The sequence below is a fragment of the Egretta garzetta genome, unplaced genomic scaffold, assembly GCF_000687185.1.
Source record: "Egretta garzetta isolate BGI_Z169 unplaced genomic scaffold, ASM68718v1 scaffold638, whole genome shotgun sequence".
In the NCBI taxonomy this organism is placed as follows: Eukaryota; Metazoa; Chordata; class Aves; order Pelecaniformes; family Ardeidae; genus Egretta; species Egretta garzetta.
The window spans coordinates 304,036-322,941 of NW_009260676.1; the positions used below are offsets into that span (position 1 = coordinate 304,036).

The following is an 18,906-nucleotide window of genomic DNA, read 5'->3' on the forward strand; positions in this document are numbered from 1 at the left end:
CTTTGCTCGTGCCCAGGGATTTCTTGCAAGGTGGCACTGAAATTTGGGACCTCGGGGCTACCACAGCCATTCATTCGCTCGCTGTGTGGTAGCAAAATTAACAGAACCTCCTTTGCTTCTGGTTTCTTATTTCTAAAACTGAAATAACAGTGGTGGTTTCCCATCCTTTGCTAATGGTAGGAAGGAGGTGCGAGCTCCTCATGAGAAAGGTAGGGCAGAAGTATGGCGTGCTGTTGTTCAGAGTGCTTCGGTGATGCCTGTCCAGTCGTACGTTTGATACGATGCAGGCGAGGATCCGAAACAGAATCTCCTTTGCTTCTGGTTTCTTATTTCTAAAACTGAAATAACAGTGGTGGTTTCCCATCCTTTGCTAATGGTAGGAAGGAGGTGCGAGCTCCTCATGAGAAAGGTAGGGCAGAAGTATGGCGTGCTGTTGTTCAGAGTGCTTCGGTGATGCCTGTCCAGTCGTACGTTTGATACGATGCAGGCGAGGATCCATCATCGAGCCAGTCCCACCCTGGGGTCCCCAGGGCTCACGTCTCACGTTGGACCAGTAAACCACTTGATTAATGCAGGCTTACTTTGCCTTTTCACATGAGCAGGCTCCCTTGTGGGCCTCTGGGCATGGACAAGTAGGTGTGCACGGGGATGACGTGTTAAATACTTCATATTGACGGAAAGCAACCACGGGTACGGGTTTTAAATGCAAAGTAAGAGGCCTCATCAGCAACATCTCCATAACCACCATTGACGTTCCCTGGCGCACAAGCAGGGCTGGGTAATCCAGAGGTGCTTCCTCGTTTGCTTTTGGGTTCCTTGAGTTCTGTTTAAGCAGTGGATCTGCTAAGGACTTAATAAAGTAACGGTGGCTCCTCACCACCTGCAGCACCCACTCGCAGGCAGTCCTAAAATGTAGTGTGTTGGAGAATAAACTCCAGCCTCTCTCTTGACATAGGAGCACAGAAATAAACTCAAGGCGAAATCATGGGCTAGGGCTACGTTTTCACCTGGAAAAGAGCAGAGAGCTACCAGACACAACCTGTACTCCCGCCTGCACCTCCTCCAAACCCCATCCCCTCCCTTGTTGTCTTCCGTCATCAGGTGCTCCCATGCACTGTTCCCTTTTCAGGGGTTGAGATGGGGAGTAAAGGGAGTGATTTTTTTTTTTTTTTCTTTAACTTTATTTAGTAGAAAAAATGATGTCAGGTAGAGTGGGACTGCCAGTCCTCGTTATCTGTTCGGCAGCGCTCCCCTCTCTTTGGTCTCCATGCTCTGTCTGTGGTGCATCGACCTGACCCTGCTGCTGTATTTCTGACAACGTAAATAATTTCCCCGTATATTTAAGTGGATGTATTTTCTAATTTTTCTTCCTGTAAGATACAAAGCCTTACCCTTATTGAAATAATACCGTGTTAGAGGGGTTTTTTTCACCTAGTTTAGCAAAGGAAATATTCATCATTAATGCTTTTCCATTCTGTCCTCAGACCAACAGGAATTCCTGGAAGCAATGAGCCGTACAACCTGGGAATGGTGACAACCCACGGGCTAGAGACTTCCCATGCAGATACGTTTAGCAATATTTCAAGGGAAGGGACTTTAATGGTGCGGGAGGTAAGTTGTAAAACAAATATTTCCATGGAGCATCTTCAGGAGGTTTTGCCCATGTAAGCACAACAACTAACAGCGCTGTGTGTCCGGAACACAAAATGACTGAGTAAATTGTGTGCTCCTTAGCGCTCTTGTTAATACAATTTACACTCGGAGCAAATGTGACAAGTGCAAATGTTTCTCAGAACTACAAACAGCAGTGAATAGTAAATGCCAGGGCACGGCGGGGAGGATGCTCATGCAAATGACTGCCGTAATCCCACAACAGCTCCAGGCAACAGAAGTTATCTTCAGTTTACAGCGTTTAGTTAATACACTTGGAACCCGGCCCAAAGGTTCCCCTCTTCTTCCCAACCTTTGCCACCGTGTAAGCATCGGAAGCGTGCAGCGTTTGTAGGGCATCTGGAGGCTTTTACCAGGGGCTGGTGCTGCTCAGGGAGGGCCAAACCCCCCTTCCCACCAGCCAGCCGTCCTCTGCTCGCCCAGCGAGCTGGCTGCGGGGGGCGCTGGGCATCCCACATGGATGTGAGCCCCCTGCTCCAGCGTTGTGGAGGTCAGGCTGCGGTGCGAATAATCCTGGCGGATGGTACTGCAGGAGCGAGGCAGAGGAGGCACGTTCCGTTGGCTGTGGAAGAGCCCTCCAGATTCCCAGTTGCTGGAATGTGCTGGCAATGCTGCTGGAAAGCCAGGCGGGTAGCAGGTCTCCTGGGGGGAGGGCAGGAGCTCTGACAGTAAAGCAGGGGAGTTGCTCTCCTGCCGGCATGGAGAAGGAGGGAGGAGAGGCTGGAGTCAGCAGTCCTAAAGGAGGAATGTTTAGATTGAATGCAAACTTAGGCTTGAGCTACATTTTAATTCTTATTTCCATTTACATAAAATACTCACATGTGAAGGGGAAAAAAAATTAAATGCAACTCTGAGAGAGGAAGGAGTTAGCAGAAGAAGTCACAGCGTATTTGCTGCCCTCTCCCCAAGTTCTGGAGCTGGGCAGCAATGCCAGGCCACCTAACCCCCCTGAGTGGCGCGGGGGTGCCCGCAGCCTGGGCAGCCCCCTGCACATCCCTGTCGCGGGGAGGGCGATGCGGTTGAGCAGAAGAAGTCACTGCTATAACAGGCAGCCGTTCCTGAAACGAGTTAGGTGTCAAGCATGGCAACTCTAAAACACGTGCCACACCAGCAAGGCCGTTTGAGAAGACAGTGATGCAGAGGGGTTTAAAAGCCACGGGTGAGGCAAGCAACAAGAAAGATGTTGCATTGCTGGAACATGTCCAGAGGAGAGCCACAAAGCTGGGGAGGGGTCTGGAGCCCCAGGCTGCTGGGGGACATTAGGAAAAATTTCTTCACAGAAAGGGTTGTCAGGCTCTGGAATGGGCTGCCCAGGGAAGGGGTTGAGTCCCCATCCCTGGAGGGATTTAAAAGAAGGATAGATGAGGTGCTTAGGGACATGGTTAAGTGGTGGGATGTCAGGGTTAGGTTAAAGGTTGGACTCGATGATCTTAAAGGTCTTTTCCAACCAAAGCGATTCTATGATTCTATGAAAGCCCTTTGGGAGGAGGGAGCCTGATAAAAAGCCCAAACTCTCCCCTCGTGCCGGGCACTGTTTGCTCCCCACCGCTGCCATAGCCACCAGAGGACAGGCTCACCGAGGGCAGTGGGCTTCGGGCAAAGGGCTGTTTGCTCTTTGGCAGGACAGCAAGGTAGGTGTAGGTGATGGTAACGAGCGATCAAAAGATAAATGTCGTCAGGACTGGTCAGAAACCTGGTGAGGCTGTTCAGAGGGAGTTTTCCACTAATCCCAGTAAACGGGCAAGTCTCTGTAACGATCTCACCTGATCTAGTTAGCAGTGTCCCTGCTCCTGCAGGGGGGGTTGGACTAGATGACCACTAGGGGTCCCTTCCAACCCAAAACGTTCTATGATTCTATGTGCTCCAGGGAGGTGGGATTCATCAAAATGGCAAATATCTCAAAATGATAGGCAGGGAAGGGAGGGAGCACCTGCCTCGCGCGAGGTGGGGATGGAGAGGAAGGGGGGGCCCGGGGAAGCCCTGGGAACCTTGTGCGCAGAGCGAGGTGGCGACTGTTCTGCCGATGCTGCCGCTGTTCACTGCTGGTTTGGGTCACAGAAACATGCGGCGGGGGCTGTGTTGGCATTTGCAGTCAGGCTACTCGCTGTGCAAAGCCGTCAAGGCTAATGCTGATCTAAGGGGTCAGATTCTGCTGTCACCATGGCCGGTGGCCGCGTGGGAGGAGAGCTGGCCATGGGGTTTGCACCCATGGTGGCAAGAGCAGAATCTTCCCTGCGTTCCTTGTCTCAAAACGATCAGGCTTCTCTCGCTGTAACGTGGCTAATGACTCTGTATTGACTTTGTGATTAATCCTGTCTTTATTTCTCCTGGGGTGGGGGGGTTGGTTTGCTGCTTGCCAGATTGCATGGGGATGGAAACAGAGAGGCCCCTTCTCCTGCGCTTGCTCTGGGAACCGGGGGACTGCCAACAACTTGGTTTTGTTTGGGTTTGGTTTTTTTTTTTTTTTTTCTCTCTCTTCTTTTTCTCCTTTTTTCCCCCCCTTCTCTTTCTTCCTCATGCCTTGTGTCTCTGCAGACCTCTGGTGAAAAAAAGCGTTCTGGCCACGCAGCCAGCAATGGCTTTGCAGGTCACATCAATCTCCCTGACCTGGTGCAGCAAAGCCACTCGCCGGCGGGCACGCCGACCGAGGAGATTGCATGGGGATGGAAACAGAGAGACCCCTTCTCCTGCACTTGCTCTGGGAACCGGGGGACTGCCAACAACTTGGTTTTGTTTGGGTTTTGGTTTTTTTTTTTTTTTTTCTCTCTCTTCTTTTTCTCCTTTTTTCCCCCCCTTCTCTTTCTTCCTCATGCCTTGTGTCTCTGCAGACCTCTGGTGAAAAAAAGCGTTCTGGCCACGCAGCCAGCAATGGCTTTGCAGGTCACATCAATCTCCCTGACCTGGTGCAGCAAAGCCACTCGCCGGCGGGCACGCCGACCGAGGCCCTGGGGCGAGTCTCCACGCATGCGCAGGACATGGACTCGGTGCCTGAAGTAGGTGGTGGGGGGCTCCTCTTTCCCCTTTGCATCGCTTTAAACAAGTATTAACATCTCTGCCCCGTGAAGGGGCTTTCCTGCTTTCCTCCCTGGCTTTCTTGGCTCTTCTCTCTCTGTGTTTCTGGTCCATGTGGGTGAGTGTCGTGGAAATACAAGGGAATCTGATGGGTTATCGCTATGCCTGGTGGTAGGAATTGATATTAGGTCTCCTCTCAAGCCCACCAGCTGGAGTTTTGGTGGTGATCGCTTGAATGCCGCCAACTGATGGCGAAAGTCCCCGTTTTGGGGTTTTTTTTGCACTTGGAAATAAGAGAAAATTATGTGAGCCAGAGATGCCATTAACTTCAACTGGGCCCAGCTTCCACCTGTGCAATTTCTGATGCTTAACGTGACTCGAAAAGTTAGCGAAAACTACAGTCACCAAAGTTCTGGATAGTTTTTCAGACTAGCAAAGATCTTCACACCTTTAAAATTGTGTGTTTCCAGTCATGGCAAAGTATTTCTCCCTGGTAGCTGTTTTACAGGGACACAATTGAACATCAACTTTGTAGAAGGTGTAAAAAGTCCTAGAAAGTAAAAGATATGACACAGCAGATGAGGGGATTGGTGTTTCTTGCTTACCATCACCAGCTGTGGGAACCAGGCACCATTCTCTGTTTTCCCGTGAAAAATCAACCCATTTGGTGCAAAAAAAGCTATTTGATTTAATTTTTCCTTTCAGTTATGTTGGTTAGGCACCAAAAGTGCTGTCATCCGTGTTCTCTGTCATAGGAATCACATACTCATTTTACGGCTTACTTCTACTAGCAGTATAAAAATAAAAATTGCTTGGAATTGGGCATGGATGCAACGTAAGAACAGATGGTGCGTAACTTGACCTCAAGGTTTTATCCGTTTCCTCGTCGCCTTTAAAAGCGGTGACGAGAGGAGCTGATCCTGAAAGCAACACCTTCCACGGTCATCCTGGGACTGCTGAGACGCAGGCAGACAGTACGCAAGGATTGGGTTTAAATAGATTCCTTTATAGAATACCGACCAAGAAGATCTTTTCCGTTTCTAAAACTGCATTTTCAGGGCTGACTGAGCCGGGAGTGGGTGTAAGTGGAAACTCGGGGATTTAGCTCGCCGGCTTCCAGGTGGCTCACGGTGCTGCGAGCAAAAGGAAGGGAGCAAACACAACCTCGCCCTGCAGCTTGTCGCTGTCTCCGTAGGCCACCGCGGAGGTTTATAGGCAGTTGAACAGGACCTGGAGGAAGATGAGGTCTTAATATTTAAATAAGGGACTTGGAAGTTATTAAAATGCCAGCTTCTTAGGAGGATGGCTGAATCTGAGTGAAGAAAAGAAATGCTCGGTGCCTTGGAATGAGAGGTTTCTTCGTAATGCATTTGTCGGAAGGCACCTGGCTCTCAGCTGGAAAGCATCCCTGTAGATTCCGAATTTCTCCCCTCCTTGAGCTGTTGGTGCTTTATGGAAAAGACATCCAGCACAGGAAAAAAAAAAAAAAAAGTGTATTTCTTGGCTACGAAAGAAGGACAGAGCAGCAAGTTTTATCTTACACGCGCACGCAAATACCATGGCGCGCTGTGTATGTAAATGCGATATCTGTTCCTGCAGCCTTCCCTGCCGCAGGCTGTTAACTCCTTCCATGGGTCTCCGTTACCATGTACTTTCTGGAAATCCGTCCCATTTCTATGGAAACAGGCGGGCTGTCAGGGATGTAGAGACGGGAGGCAAGTGGGATGCGCAGCGTGGTTTTGGCAGGCACGGATGCCGGCTCGCCCATGGATGCCAGCCCCAAAACACTTGGGAAGTTTTTGCTCCTAAACCTTTTTGTCACCCGCCAGGGTGTCATTAGGAAAAACTTCTTCACCGAAAGGGTTGTCAGGCTCTGGAAGGGGCTGCCCAGGGAGGTGGTCGAGTCCCCATCCCCAGGGGTGTTTAAAAGAAGGATGGATGAGGTGCTTAGGGCCAGGGTTTAGTGGTGGGATGGCAGGGTTGGGTTAAAGGTTGGACTCGATGATCTTAAAGGGCTTTTCCAACCAAAGTGATTCTATGATTCTATTCTATGATTCTATAGGTACAAGCCCAGCCCAGTTTCAGTATGGATGTGCCGGGGCGGTGGTGTTCCCCATGGCACATGTTTCAGGCTTGTCCCCATGGCAGTTGTCTATCCAGGGGCTGTGGCATTGGCGTTGGGCACAGGGAGCAGCCTGGGCTCGGGTGACTCGGTGACATGAAAGCTGAGGAAGATTTATTTCAGGGAAGGAAAATGTCCCGAGGAAGAAAGATGCGAGCAGTACTTGGGGTTTGCTGCCGTTACAGCTCTTAACGGAGGTCGTACGTAAAGCATATCTTGGGTAAATAGTGGAGTAGGAAAAATAAGCTGCTCAACGAAGGGGGAAAATCACATCACTTCGATTCCCAAGGCAAGGATTTCTTTTTGCCTGGGAGAAGGTCTTAGCCCCGTTTTCTGCCTTAACAAAGCAATGGCTTTCAAGAGAGAGCAACACGATGTTGCAGTCTGGTCCTCTCCAAATCCCCTGGCAAAGTCTTGGCTCTGGCATCCCTTGCGATACCTTTGGGATAGGTTTAGTTAGCTTAGACGTGGCCCCTTCTGCAGTCCCACCTGAAATGCAGTCGATGGTTCAAAACGCGTTATTGAAATTGCAAGCGATAGGTGGTGTCCCCGTGAGGTGTGCTGACGACCAGGCTTCGCGGGGATGGAGCAACGGGGGGATGCCATCTGCTGAGGAGCCTGAAGGCCCAAGGCATTTTCAAACACCCCCCTTCAAAAGCTCTCCCTAAGGCATCGTGTAGCTCACCCCAAGCCTTCCCCATCTCCAGCACTTCAGATCCTCCCCAAACCGGAGCAGCCAGGCGTACCGAGGGGCCCTGCCCCAGCGATAGCTGTGAGGACTGGCTGTAACAGCCCAGCAGAATGAAAAATAGGCATTTTTCTAAAGAACTGACTTCTCCCACTTTCCCAGGGGCATCGATGTTTTTGGGCTTAGCCCGGCAAACAGGCTGCAGGAAGCAGAGCAGTATTACGGCTGTACGAGCTCTCCTGCCTGTCCTTTACAGGTCCTAAAATAGATTTCTGTGACCTGTTGAAATAAAATCTTTGCCCAGACTGCGCTACTTAGCGTTCGCCTTTGGCACAAGGAAAGCAACAGCCCCAACTTCTCCAGCTGTGAATCGCTCCGGTGGTCGCCGGTCCGGCCGACCTCGGCTGCGAAGTCCGAGGGTGGGAAAAGCAAACTCTCGCCGGCCTGACGTCCCGGAGCGGGCTTTTAAGGCGGGTGTGTTACATGCAGACGAGTTGGTTTTTACCTGCGCTGACTTTTGCCTTTGGCCCTGCGGCTTCTCCACTAACCGGTCTCGTGGCTGTGCTGCGCTTCTGCCCGCGGGACGAGAGCAGAGCCGGGCCCTGCTCCTCTCGTTTTCTGTTGCTCGTGGACACTCACAAATCCAATTTAACGTTTTTGCTGATTAGTAATGGGGGAGGAGGAGCAACAAACATTCACAGAGGGCTCGAAAAGGGCACCGCAGGGGCAGGCACTGGGTCAGCTAATTAGAAAATCTTACAGACACACACACACACAGAACTACTGTTATTTCAGTGCTCTCAGCTCTCTCGTTGCTGTTTGTTTTCCAGTATGGTATGGGAAGTAGCACCAAAGCCTCTTTCACCCCCTTTGTGGACACCAGAGTGTATCAGACCTCGCCTACTGATGAAGATGAAGATGAGGATGAAGAGTCATCTGCTACTGGTAGGAGGCAATGGGGCCAGTTTGAGAGGGGAGGGCCTCGTGGAAATCAGGTTGTGGAGCCTGAATAACCCCACTGAGCCTCTTCTACATTTCACTTATTCTTGTCCAGACATTGTTCATGTCTGCATCCTCTTGCTCTCCAGTTTCCATCCAACTTCTTCTCCCCCACTGGTGAAATGCCACCAGAAGGGTCCAGGAGAAAACAGGGGACAGCAGAAATCCACCCACCCATCTGCCCGGGCAGCCGGGAGAAATGTTCCTGGCAGAACTGGGAGGTGGTAATCACCCCAAAAAGCTGACAGTCATTGATGTGGGCAGGCAGGCAGTGAATAGCGCTGGTCAGCTCAGTAGGCAGGGCTGGAGGTCTGGGGACATCACCTGCTGGGGTGTGGTGGCAGATCCAACCCACAAGAAAATCCTGATGATCCCTCTTCAAACTAATAACTCGTAACATGGTGATGACAGCAGAAAATAAACCAAGTATTGTCTTCCTGTTCCAAAACAAACCTGACAGAAGAGGTACGTGCAATTAATCCATCGCACCTCTCTGTTCCCTTGTGTTTCCTTGCAAGCCCTGTTCACCAGCGAGCTGCTCAGGCAGGAGCAAGCCAAGCTGAACGAAGCCCGGAAGATCTCGGTGGTGAACGTCAACCCCACCAACATCCGTCCCCACAGCGACACCCCGGAGATCCGGAAATACAAGAAGCGCTTCAACTCGGAGATTCTCTGTGCTGCTCTGTGGGGTAAGCCCCTTATCACACCGTGCCCCCAGCAAAGCTCTCCAGAGCGTGTGGTTGGTGATGGAACATGAATGTGTCATCACAGAACCAAGCCCCCGCCTCTGGCTGTCCCCTTCCCCATCCCAGGCAAGGCTAATGTCCCCGAGTCCCTGCGCTGTAAGAGTGACTCTTCATGTCCATGGGAAGATCACAGCCTTAGCTGGGATCCATCGCTCTCTCGGTGGTAGCAGAGACGAGCTCGGGGTGTTGTCCTTGGAGCAGCCATGGCTCCCGGTGCCCATTGCCCTCTCCTCTTCAGGTGTAAATCTGCTGGTGGGCACAGAAAACGGCCTGATGCTGCTGGATCGAAGCGGACAAGGGAAGGTCTACAACCTGATCAACAGACGGCGATTTCAACAGATGGACGTACTCGAGGGTCTTAACGTCCTCGTGACAATATCAGGTACGCCCCTCGTGCTCTCACCCCATCGTTAACCTTCTTGGCTGTGTTCTCGAGCGGTTCCTGCTCAGACAAAACCTGCCCACCGCTATCAGACGGAAGCTCCCAGGGGAGGTTGGAGGTGGTTTATTCCAGAATCAAAGGTGTCAGATCTGCAAGAACACCTTCAAGAGCAGTTTGCTCTCACCTGCTGGCTCCACTTCATCTGCAACTCTCCATCCTCCCTTAGCAGGGAAGGGAAGGTGCAGGATACAGGCAGATACCCCAGCAAGGTGGGGAGTCGCAGCTTGAGGGGGCAGCGAGCTTGGCTTTTGGGTCTGTTTGGCTCTAGCCAGGGGAGCCGTGGACCATGGCTTCAGGGCTCCAGCTCAGACCATGGCTGTGCTCAGGGTGCCCCAAGGATTGTGAGGGCCACGGGCTTGTCACTGTCCCCAGGTTCAGGTGGGAGCTCCAGAGCTCTCAAATCGGGCCCATGGGGTGATTTCTGGAAAAAAAAAAAGCAAACACTCTGTAGTCCAGTCTCCCAGGAGAGCACCCAGCATCCTCCCTGCAGAGCAGCCCCACGAAGCACACGGGTGGCAGAGCCTTCTGCTGATACCTGCCCCACAGAGCTCATGGAGGACAGCAAGATAAGTGCTCATTAGGAGAATGGCTTGGTATCATCCTTCTGTTTGGTTTTGTGTTGTTCAGCACCCCCCTGGGCTCACTCTGCATTCGCCAGCAAATTCCTGCTCCCTCCATTCAGATAGGGCTCTTAAAAAATGCTGCTTCATCGTCTACCTTGCTCTGCAGCTCCCCTGTGGTTTTGGGGATATGGCTGTAGGAAGAAGGGGTGGAGGATGAATGGGGGATAGCACTCCCCAGGGACCCCCGGCCTCTGAGATAGCGCTGAGGACAAGCCCTGGGGACTCGTGGAAACCCACGAGCAGACGGAGCCCCTGGTTTATGGTTTGGGTACTCTCCCACCAGCCTCAGTGCAAGCCATGTCCCATCCCGGTAGCCAGATCGCAGCCATCCAAGAGGCGTGCAGAAATTTGGCAGCCCCTCAGCATTGCGGAGCCAAATAGTACCGCCTGCCGCAGACCAAGGAGCTGGTGTCTCGGCTCCAGGGTGGAATTGATGTTGTACAAAGGAGCAGAGAGGGTGGTTGAGTGGTAGGAGAGCTGGGGGCACTGCCCCGCTGTGCCCGACTGCCTCTCCGTGAGCACTGAGCAATAGGAAGAGGAACGCTTCCAGCCGGTGGTGGGCGAGAGCCCGGCTCTTCCAGTGTCCGCCTGCAGGCCAGGAGACACAGGTCTGGGCTCTGCTTCCCTGTTTTTTTTTTCCCCAAGAAAAAAGAAAAAAAAACCCACAGCAACTGAATTACTATTTTCAACTTGATTGTGAAACAAACTTTTAATTTTATCATCTTGTGAGTAAAAATAAGCCCTGAAATCTCAAGATTTCCCCTGCCCACGTGCGCTGCTCTGACGGGGAAGTTCCCTTTGCCACCAGGAAAGAAGAACAAGCTGCGTGTGTACTATCTCTCCTGGCTGAGAAACAGGATTTTACACAATGACCCTGAAGTGGAGAAGAAGCAGGGCTGGATCACGGTCGGGGACCTGGAGGGATGCATCCACTACAAAGTCGGTGAGTGGCCTCTGCAGAAAGAAAAGTGGCTGGAGGGATGCATTTGTGTTCTTCAGTCTTAGATCTGACCTGACAGTTTCTCTTAAAGGTATGGGTAGACCATAGCCACGAAGAAATTTGGTATTCATCTGTATTAGTTGGGCACTTTACCAAATGAGCACGAATAGAGAGAGAGCCTGAGAAGCTGTTCCTGGAGATGAGTTGTTCAGTCTTGTTGGAAAGAAAGCGAATGTTTTTAAAATTGGTTTTATTTTTATTTTAGTGAAATATGAAAGAATCAAGTTCTTGGTGATTGCCTTAAAGAATGCTGTAGAGATCTATGCTTGGGCTCCTAAACCTTATCACAAGTTTATGGCGTTTAAGGTATGTTTATCTTTACACTCTGTGATTGTAAATACATGAGATTGTTGTACCATGCAGAGCGGAAAAGCGTCTCGCTCACGTAGCTGTGCTCCTCGGGATGCCCGGAGGCACGGGAGATGGGATACATTCTGCTTATGGCTAGCAATTAAGCCTTAATATTAGGTTATGCTGGCAGGCTTTACTTGGGAAGTGTGCAGAAAGCTGACCAAATGACCATGACTAAAATTGAGTTGGGTTTGGGGGACATGGGGGTGTGGTGTTGGGTTGGGGTTTTTTTTAACTTCTGACTAATTTTTCACGTATAGTATGAAAACGGGCTGGCATTATTTTCCATTTATATTTGGCAAGGTCCTCTCCCCTTCTGCAATGTGGATTCTGTTTCAAGACAGAAAGTCCAGGGGAATGACCCACCCTTTCTCTTTTTCTCTCTCTTCTCACCTACCTCAGTTCCCTTCAGTGAGGCCTTTCTCCTCTATAACCTGCCAAGCGGTATTTTGTTCTTAGTACTTTAAAGCACTTTTCATCCTAAGCTCTGTGCAGAGACAAGTCACGAGGGGCAAAGCCTTCTGGAGACACTTGTGCTGAGTAATCTTATTTTGCATCCTTCCAGCACAAATGGGCTTATTCAGTATTGGGTCACATTTGCTTTTTCTGAACGAAAGCCAGCATAAATGGGCTCAGTGACACGGAGAGCTCAGCAGCTCCAAAACGGCCTGGGATCCAGCCTGCACCGGCACTGGTGAGGGTGCTGGTTAGGGCTCTTGGTGCTGCTTCTCCAGTCGGGGAGAGCTGAGCATCCTTTCCTTGTCTTGTAGGCAGGAGTCTGTCAGGACAGTGGGAAATACCACCCACTGATTTGCATAGAATTATAGAATTGTTGAGGTTGGAAAAGCCCTTTAAGATAAGTCCAACCATTCCTCTAACCCTGCCATCCCACCCCCAAACCCTGGCCCTAAGCACCTCGTCTGCCCAGCTTTTAAATCCCCCCCCAGGGATGGGGACTCGACCCCTTTCCTGGGCAGCCCCTTCCAGTGCTTGACAACCCTTTTGGGGAAAAAAATTTTCCTGATGTCCCATCTAAACCTGCCCTGGCACAACTTGAGGCCGTCTCGTCATCGTCCCTGTCGGGAGTCAGAGTGGTCCTTGCACAGAGCCAGGAGCCCTTTTCTCTCCCCAGGCGTGTTTCACCCTCCTGCTGAGGACCTAAACCACAGAGAGATACTTTGTCCTGGGCCCAGCCTGCATCCAGCAGGTTAGATTGAACAGGGACAAGTAGGTCTTTGCTAATCTGACTCATTTCAGCTGCGCAAACAGGAGCCATGATCCCTGCCGAGAGGGGAGGTGGGTGGTCACAGCTCTCTGCAGGCTTTCGTCTTGTTACCCTGAGCAGCACTGGCGTCAGGGCTCCCCGCACGCTGGCTGTACGCATGCTCGTGTGAAATCGAGCTGTCACCTTCCTTTAAAGACCAAATCCTCAGGCTGGCCTTGGGCTGCTGGGGGAAAAGAGCTGTGCTTGGCAAGGGTGGTGTCTGCTGGGATGGCTGGAGCGAGCGGGTAATACCCTCTGAGGCATCTGACGTAGGAACAGAGAGACAGGAGTATAAATAATCACATATTTAGTAGGAAACACAGTCAAACAAACACAATTTCAAACCCACATCAGGCTGCTGCTATGGAGATTTTTTGGTTTTCTGTGATACTCACTGAAGGGATTATTAAAGTCTTTTTCAGATCTCCAGCACAAGCCGTTGCTCGTGGATCTCACTGTAGAAGAGGGTCAGAGACTCAAGGTGATCTTTGGATCACACACTGGTTTCCATGTGATTGATGTAGATTCTGGGAACTCTTACGATATCTACATACCATCTCACGTGAGTACAGGGGGGAGTGCTGCTGCGTGGCTAACGCGGGTCACCAGTAAGGTTTGGATGGGCCCTTGGTGGCTCAGAAATGGTGACCAGTCAGGTGACATCTTGCCATGGGCATGACATTCTCTGGTGGCATCTTCATTGATACTCACTTAAAGAGGCCTCGGAGGTATCACATACTTCGTTATTCGCACAGACTACTTCTGTCCTCGTGCCTGAGCAGTCAGGTTTAAGGTTGCCATGGCCCACAGAAAGGGGAGTCTGTCCGTAATGCTGCATGGAGCGAAGGTAACGGAGCAATCTGTAGGGCAAGATAGCATGAAACCTGGTTCTTGGTTGTTGGACAACATAGACCCACCAAGAGCTGGACGCCCGGCGCACTGTCCCGTTGTGTGGTGTCCCAGATGTGCTCATGTCCAGGCGAGGGTTGCAGGATTAGGGTAGCCCAAATCTCACTAAACCTGCTGCTCAAAACTCCCAAACCCCCTGACAGCAGGGACTCACCACAAGGACCTCTCTCAGGTCCATCAGCTATTTCAGGAGAGAACCAGTGCTACAAAAAATACCGTAGGTGAGGATTTTCTTGTTGGCTCATTTAAGCTCCATCCCTGCTGTTGGCCCAAGCAGCATGAGAAACTGGTCTAGGAGAAACTGGGTCGCTAATCAAATCCAGGAACGGCTGAATCTGATCCGGGCAGCAGAGCCTCCGCTGCGAGAGCTGGCAGGGAGCATAAGGAGAAATACTGGGGCAGTTTGGGCCGGTTCTGTTGTCTTGGCTGTGGAAGGGCAGATGTGGGTGGAAAGTCACCGTAGCTGCCCTTGGAGCTAGAGGCTGATTGCTAAAATAATGGAAATATTTCCTGCCTAGGGCTACCTGTAAAATTCTGAGTTCCTTTGCCTTAATTTGAATGGGAGATGGATTCATCCGTCAGCAGGCACTCACTTGTGTTACAGCCAAGTGTCAGTCGTCAGTCTTGGGGGCGTATATGTTGTGATCCCTCTATAATTGCTGAGCCTGTTTATCCAGCTTTGATGGTAGGGTAAACATGACAGTTTATTCCCCTTCAAGCTTATCTCTGAAAGCCAATGCCTGTTTGTTGAATCGAGGGAGGGTTTTGTTCTCGGGTTGGTTTGGGGTTTTGTTTTTCCAAGGCTCTGCTCCCTTCCCCCTACCCTTGCCTCTGTTTGATGTAATTCTGACTCTTCGGGTTTATTTTAACCGCAGATTCAGGGCAATATTACTCCTCACGCCATTGTCATCCTGCCCAAAACAGAAGGGATGGAGATGCTTGTGTGCTATGAGGATGAAGGCGTATATGTGAACACCTACGGACGGATAACTAAAGATGTGGTGCTCCAGTGGGGAGAAATGCCTACTTCCGTGGGTAGGTCAACCCTTCCCCTTCACCCGCGTAAAATACAAATGACAAGTAAGATTGAGGAGTCGAGGATGCAGAGATGGAGTCATTTGGGCTGTTGTTTATCAAAGGAGGTTTCTCTCAGACAGCTAAGAGATGCAATTGCTAAATTTCTACAGTTTGGTCCTGTGCAGTAAGAGTAAGTGACTTCTTGAAGATTTGAGCTCTGGTTCATCTTAAGGATAAGATAAGGTGATATAAGCTGTTGCACTGGTGGGATACTGTGTTGGGTGGAAGAGGGGCTGAGTGCGGAGCTGGCAGCACTTGGGTTGCTCTTCTGGCTCTGCCGTGGCTCAGCTCCATGATCCGTGGAGGCAAGCCACTGCCCGGCTCCTCACCTGCAGAAAGCGGAAGAAGCGATACTTCTTCTGTTTAAATTATTCAGCAATTTCCAGATGGAAAGTGCTACGGAGAGGCCATTATCCCTGCGGGCATGCACCCCGGTTGCCTGTGTCTCTGGTAGTCAGAGCTCTGCCGCTGACCTGCGTGAGCTTTGAGTAGCAGCTGATGAGAGCTTTTCTGCCTGGTGCGTAATGTTTAGCTCATCACGCATTGTAACACCTCCCAAAATACTTCCTTTTGACAGCCTACATTCATTCCAATCAAATAATGGGCTGGGGAGAGAAAGCTATTGAAATCCGGTCGGTGGAGACGGGACATTTGGATGGAGTATTTATGCACAAGCGAGCGCAAAGGTTAAAGTTTCTATGTGAAAGAAATGATAAGGTAAGTCTGCTTCAAAGCTCCTACCCATGCTTTAAGCTACAGCCAGCTACTTTAGACTTCAGGTCTGATTTATCTTGAGGGTAGTAATTAATCTGAAGGTCCTGTTTAATAAGCAGTGCCCAGAAACTCACTCCAAATTAATTCTCACCAGTGGATGCAGACCTTGGCCCGTGATGGGAGGATCTGCAAGATCTCTTCCACCTCAAGCTGGGATCTGCGTTGACTTGGCTTGACTTTCTCTTGAGTCTTGCATCTGAACATCAACTATTGAAGCTGCCAAGTAAACTTTGCAAAGCTGAGAAACGCACTAAGGATGCATAAGTGGCTCTGATTTGAGCTCCGGTGCAGAAACATTTTGATGCATTTTTAGTTCTGTGATCTTAAAACTATTTTCTCCATGGAGCCCCATCTTTTTCTGTGGACAGCATTGATAAATACTGCTCTGGAGGGGCACCAGAGTGGCACGGGGAATGCGGCTGTCATGTAGATGACTCCTGCTGTGGATGTTGCTGATGGGCAAGGGGTGCAGGGAATGAGGGAAGAAGAAATTGCTGGAGGGAAAGGAAGATTTGCATGGAAGATGGTTGAATGCTGAGGTTTGTTTCCGCTGTTGGTGTTTCCTCATCTCACAAGGTTTCACCGAGATAAATCAGGACCATGCAGCAGGGAGTTCTTTTGTAACGAGCACGAAACACATGAAGAAACTGATTGCCCTGTCCCCAGAGCAGGGTTAATAGCAGGCGACAAATATGGTTTGAGGCCGTGATCAGTTTATCGAAGAGCTGCTCATTAGTTGAGTGTTGTCCTACCTGCGGCATTGGGTTAGGCTGGAGCTCTGCAGAAAAACCCTATCCTAACCTCGCAGCTGAGTGTACCATGGGAAGCTGCCCAAGAAACTGAATTTAAGTTGCCCAAATCCCCCTCGTGTGCTTCTTGCTAACTTTTGAGTACTCGACTCTGCAGGGTTTATGCTGGTTTTTTAAAGGACGGTTGTTCTGGTTCGCTCCTGTTGATTTCCTTTCCTTTTCTAAGAAAACTGGAAAAAACCCCACCTCAATCTTTCTAAAATACTGGAACCAATGGATCACTGGTGGGTCTGAAATACTAAATACCGGTGTTTCTCTTTCTGGAGAAATGGTTAACGATTAAAGTTGTGTCAAGATTGAATATTTTTTGCTTTTAAAAAGGCTTCAGATTGTCCCCTTCGATATTTGCAAATTTTAACTTACTGATTTTTGAAGACTTCCATGGGGGTCAAGTGTTGCTGGGTCCTGACAGAAGCACCGAAAGGTGTGTTCTTCGTAGAGAGTCCTGACACGTTTCCGTGCTTTGAGCATATTGAAGGAATGTAGTTTGCCCAAGATTTGTTTTGAGAAACAGCTAAAATACCGGCATTAACTTTCCCAAAGAAAACCATTTCAAACTCCCACGCAGAGTATTGACCCAAACGGCCAACCTTTGGCAAGATCCAAACCACCGACTGCAGTCTAGGAGTGCATAATAAATGGTGCCGTGGCAGTAAAACATGATAAATTTGGTATTTTTAAGGCATTCCAAACCTTGCTGTCATTGGTAGCGATAGCGAGGGAGGTTTTATTACGGTGTTTACTAATAAATAAGTGGTTGGACTTGATCTGAGGCTCGCCTGGGTTAGCTCCGGCCCTGAGCTCCACGGAAAACTGAGAAGCGGGCGATGGGTTTGTGTAAAATCTCTGCCGTCAGCTGGAGAAGGGAGGGAGGTTTAGGCCGGGGGTGTGGGGCAGCTCCTGCTCTCCTTGCTCGCTGAGACAATTAGCAGAATTTTTTTCTTACAATACTAAAAATTATTAATAAGGTGGGTTTTTTTGCTTCAAACAGGTATTTTTTGCATCGGTGAGATCCGGAGGAAGCAGCCAAGTGTTTTTCATGACCCTCAACAGAAACTCCATGATGAACTGGTAACAGAGGAGCACTTGGCACTCGCAGCCATGGCATTATTTCTAATTTAAAGGACATTAAACACATGGACTAACACTGTAGAGGCAGATGCGGAGGGCCCCGAGGAAAACCGCTCCCCCGGCGCCGTCAGCCCTGGCGCGGGGGCTGCAGGCAGGGATGGACTTTCGCGCTTGGACCCCCCCAAGGTCTCCTGATTACGCTGTGTTATAGTGGGTTATGAGTTTTCCTTTAATTTTTATTTTTATTTTCCTTTTTCTTTGTCCCCTACTTTGTAAGAACGGGGAAAGAAACAGTGTCAAAAAAGTCTGTTTTTAATTCTGTCTGCCTGCTAGCATCAAATATATAGTATGTTGTAAAGTTACCAATTAAATCTGGTGAGAGACAGCACAATAAATGTACCTTTTATCTTTGTGATGAAGGCCATAACCGTATAGCTGGGTAATTTTAGAGATCTTTTGCCTTCACCAACATTTACATGTTGCTTTTGGCAGCAACGGCTTAACGGATTTTTAAAGAAGAGAAAAAAATAATAGGTTTTTTTTCCCCTCTTTTGGGAAATGGATTTTAAATGGCTAAACTACTAGCCTTAGACTAATAAAAATCAGCTACCATTTTTGTCAAGTCTGTCAATCCATATTTCTATATGGATCTTCACATAATGGTGTGTCTTGGTAGGGACAGAGGGGCCGTTTGTTGTTGCTCCGGAGGTGCCTGCCCGCCCCGGGGCTTGCCCGGGGGCGCTGGGATGGGGGAGAAGAGGAGGAGAGGACGGCGGAGCGGTCGGAGGAGCCCCGTGCTCGCCCCCGAGACGGGATTTGTGGCCGCAGACGGCTCCCAGGATGCCACGGGCGCCGGGCCCCGGGGCCGCACGCAGCCCGAGCGGGGACCACGAAACGAGAGCTGCCTGCCCTGCATTGCTGGATTGGGCTTGTAAAGAGCTTAAAAAAAAAAATATATATATATATATATGTGTGGTTTCTTCGGCCAAGGGTCTGAATCTCTACTCGTTTTCCGCCCCCTCCGCTCAACATTACCAATTACCCAACATACAGTGGAAGACAACATCTGTGCCGAACCGTGTGTGTGTGTTTAGTTCGGGTTGAATCGTGTCCCTATAAACTCTGCTGAGTTGATTTCAGTTTTCGGTGCGTATCTGGGGTTTTCTTTCTCAGTAGCTGCAAGCATGGCCGCCTGTGGTGTTGGGGTGTCGCATAACAAGGTCTGTGTTGCTGGTTTTAACCTGCCTGGTTTTGGTTGGGGTTTGTTTTTTGGTTTGGTTTATTTTTTATTTTTTTTTTTTTATTTTTTTTTTTTTCCCTTTCGGTTTGACACCAAGGGCACTTGCGC

At 50.0% G+C, this 18,906-nt stretch overlaps 1 protein-coding gene across 1 annotated transcript in view; it reads left to right on the forward strand.

Annotated features, from left to right (window-relative positions):
- Positions 1–18,436, forward strand: part of TNIK (TRAF2 and NCK interacting kinase) — a 159,386-nt gene extending 140,950 nt beyond the window's left edge. Inside the window, exons 22-32 of the mRNA XM_035901178.1 lie at positions 1,485–1,611; positions 4,500–4,664; positions 8,324–8,438; positions 9,011–9,181; positions 9,477–9,620; positions 11,112–11,246; positions 11,509–11,609; positions 13,331–13,480; positions 14,703–14,862; positions 15,482–15,621; positions 17,479–18,436. Coding sequence (XP_035757071.1) covers positions 1,485–1,611; positions 4,500–4,664; positions 8,324–8,438; positions 9,011–9,181; positions 9,477–9,620; positions 11,112–11,246; positions 11,509–11,609; positions 13,331–13,480; positions 14,703–14,862; positions 15,482–15,621; positions 17,479–17,562 — 1,492 coding nt within the window. The 3' untranslated portion in view covers positions 17,563–18,436. The remainder of the gene's footprint in view (positions 1–1,484; positions 1,612–4,499; positions 4,665–8,323; positions 8,439–9,010; positions 9,182–9,476; positions 9,621–11,111; positions 11,247–11,508; positions 11,610–13,330; positions 13,481–14,702; positions 14,863–15,481; positions 15,622–17,478) is intronic.
- The last annotated feature ends 470 nt before the right edge of the window (positions 18,437–18,906 follow it).